A 784-nucleotide genomic window follows, 5' to 3' on the forward strand; every position below is an offset into this window, starting at 1 on the left:
TCTGCTAGTATTTTATCACCGAGAATCAATGTTATTGCGGTTTAATAATAGAGTATATTTCAATATTGTAGACATCATGATGGTTATTTTTTACATTTCAGACTAATGGGGAGTGCTACGCCCAGAACGAGCGCTATGGAAATGTTGGGTCGGGGGTCACCCCAGGTACAGTGGAAGGTCACCGAAGGCACAGAAGATGGATGGGGAGATGACTGGGGCAATGACAGTGACGATGCGGATGCTAATACATTGAATGAATATGGGTTAGAATCTCAAAGAAGTACCAGCAGTTCTTCCAGTCTTGGCGGTAATCGAGCTGGGGGTGGGTATGCTCTGGACGAGATCACACCAGGTATATCTGGACTGCACCAGACACATCAATTTACTACTCTCTACTTCCAGGCAATGGAGAAATACGTTTTTTTACTACAAGTCTCATCTACGAATTAACAATCAGGTTGTATCATGTATCATCTCTACTACCAGAATCAAGAAACGAAAATAACTTGCAAAGTTTAGATACCTCTAAGGCACCGAAAACGCTTACTATCCGTGTTCACGGTAGAATCTGCGCATTTTAATACTGGCCATGATCGTGATTGTCACCATCTTCCGTTATCATCAAAAAACGGCAGTTGCTCATATTGCGAGAGAAATACTAAAGTCAATATAGTGACTTACCGCCCACACGGTTATTCAAATATTTACACAAAAAAATACATGCATATATATATATATATATATATATATATATATGTGTGTGTGTGTGTGCGTGTGTAGTAGT

At 40.1% G+C, this 784-nt stretch overlaps 1 protein-coding gene across 1 annotated transcript; it reads left to right on the forward strand.

Moving 5' to 3' along the window:
* Nucleotides 1–105: 105 nt before the first annotated feature.
* On the forward strand, nt 106–352 carry SARC_17732 (hypothetical protein; the record flags this gene model as incomplete). Its single annotated transcript, XM_014288179.1, has 1 exon — nt 106–352. A coding segment is annotated over one exon (247 nt), but the record flags the coding sequence as incomplete, so codon positions are not given.
* Nucleotides 353–784: the final 432 nt, after the last annotated feature.

The sequence above is a fragment of the Sphaeroforma arctica genome (assembly GCF_001186125.1).
Source record: "Sphaeroforma arctica JP610 unplaced genomic scaffold supercont1.11875, whole genome shotgun sequence".
In the NCBI taxonomy this organism is placed as follows: domain Eukaryota; class Ichthyosporea; order Ichthyophonida; genus Sphaeroforma; species Sphaeroforma arctica.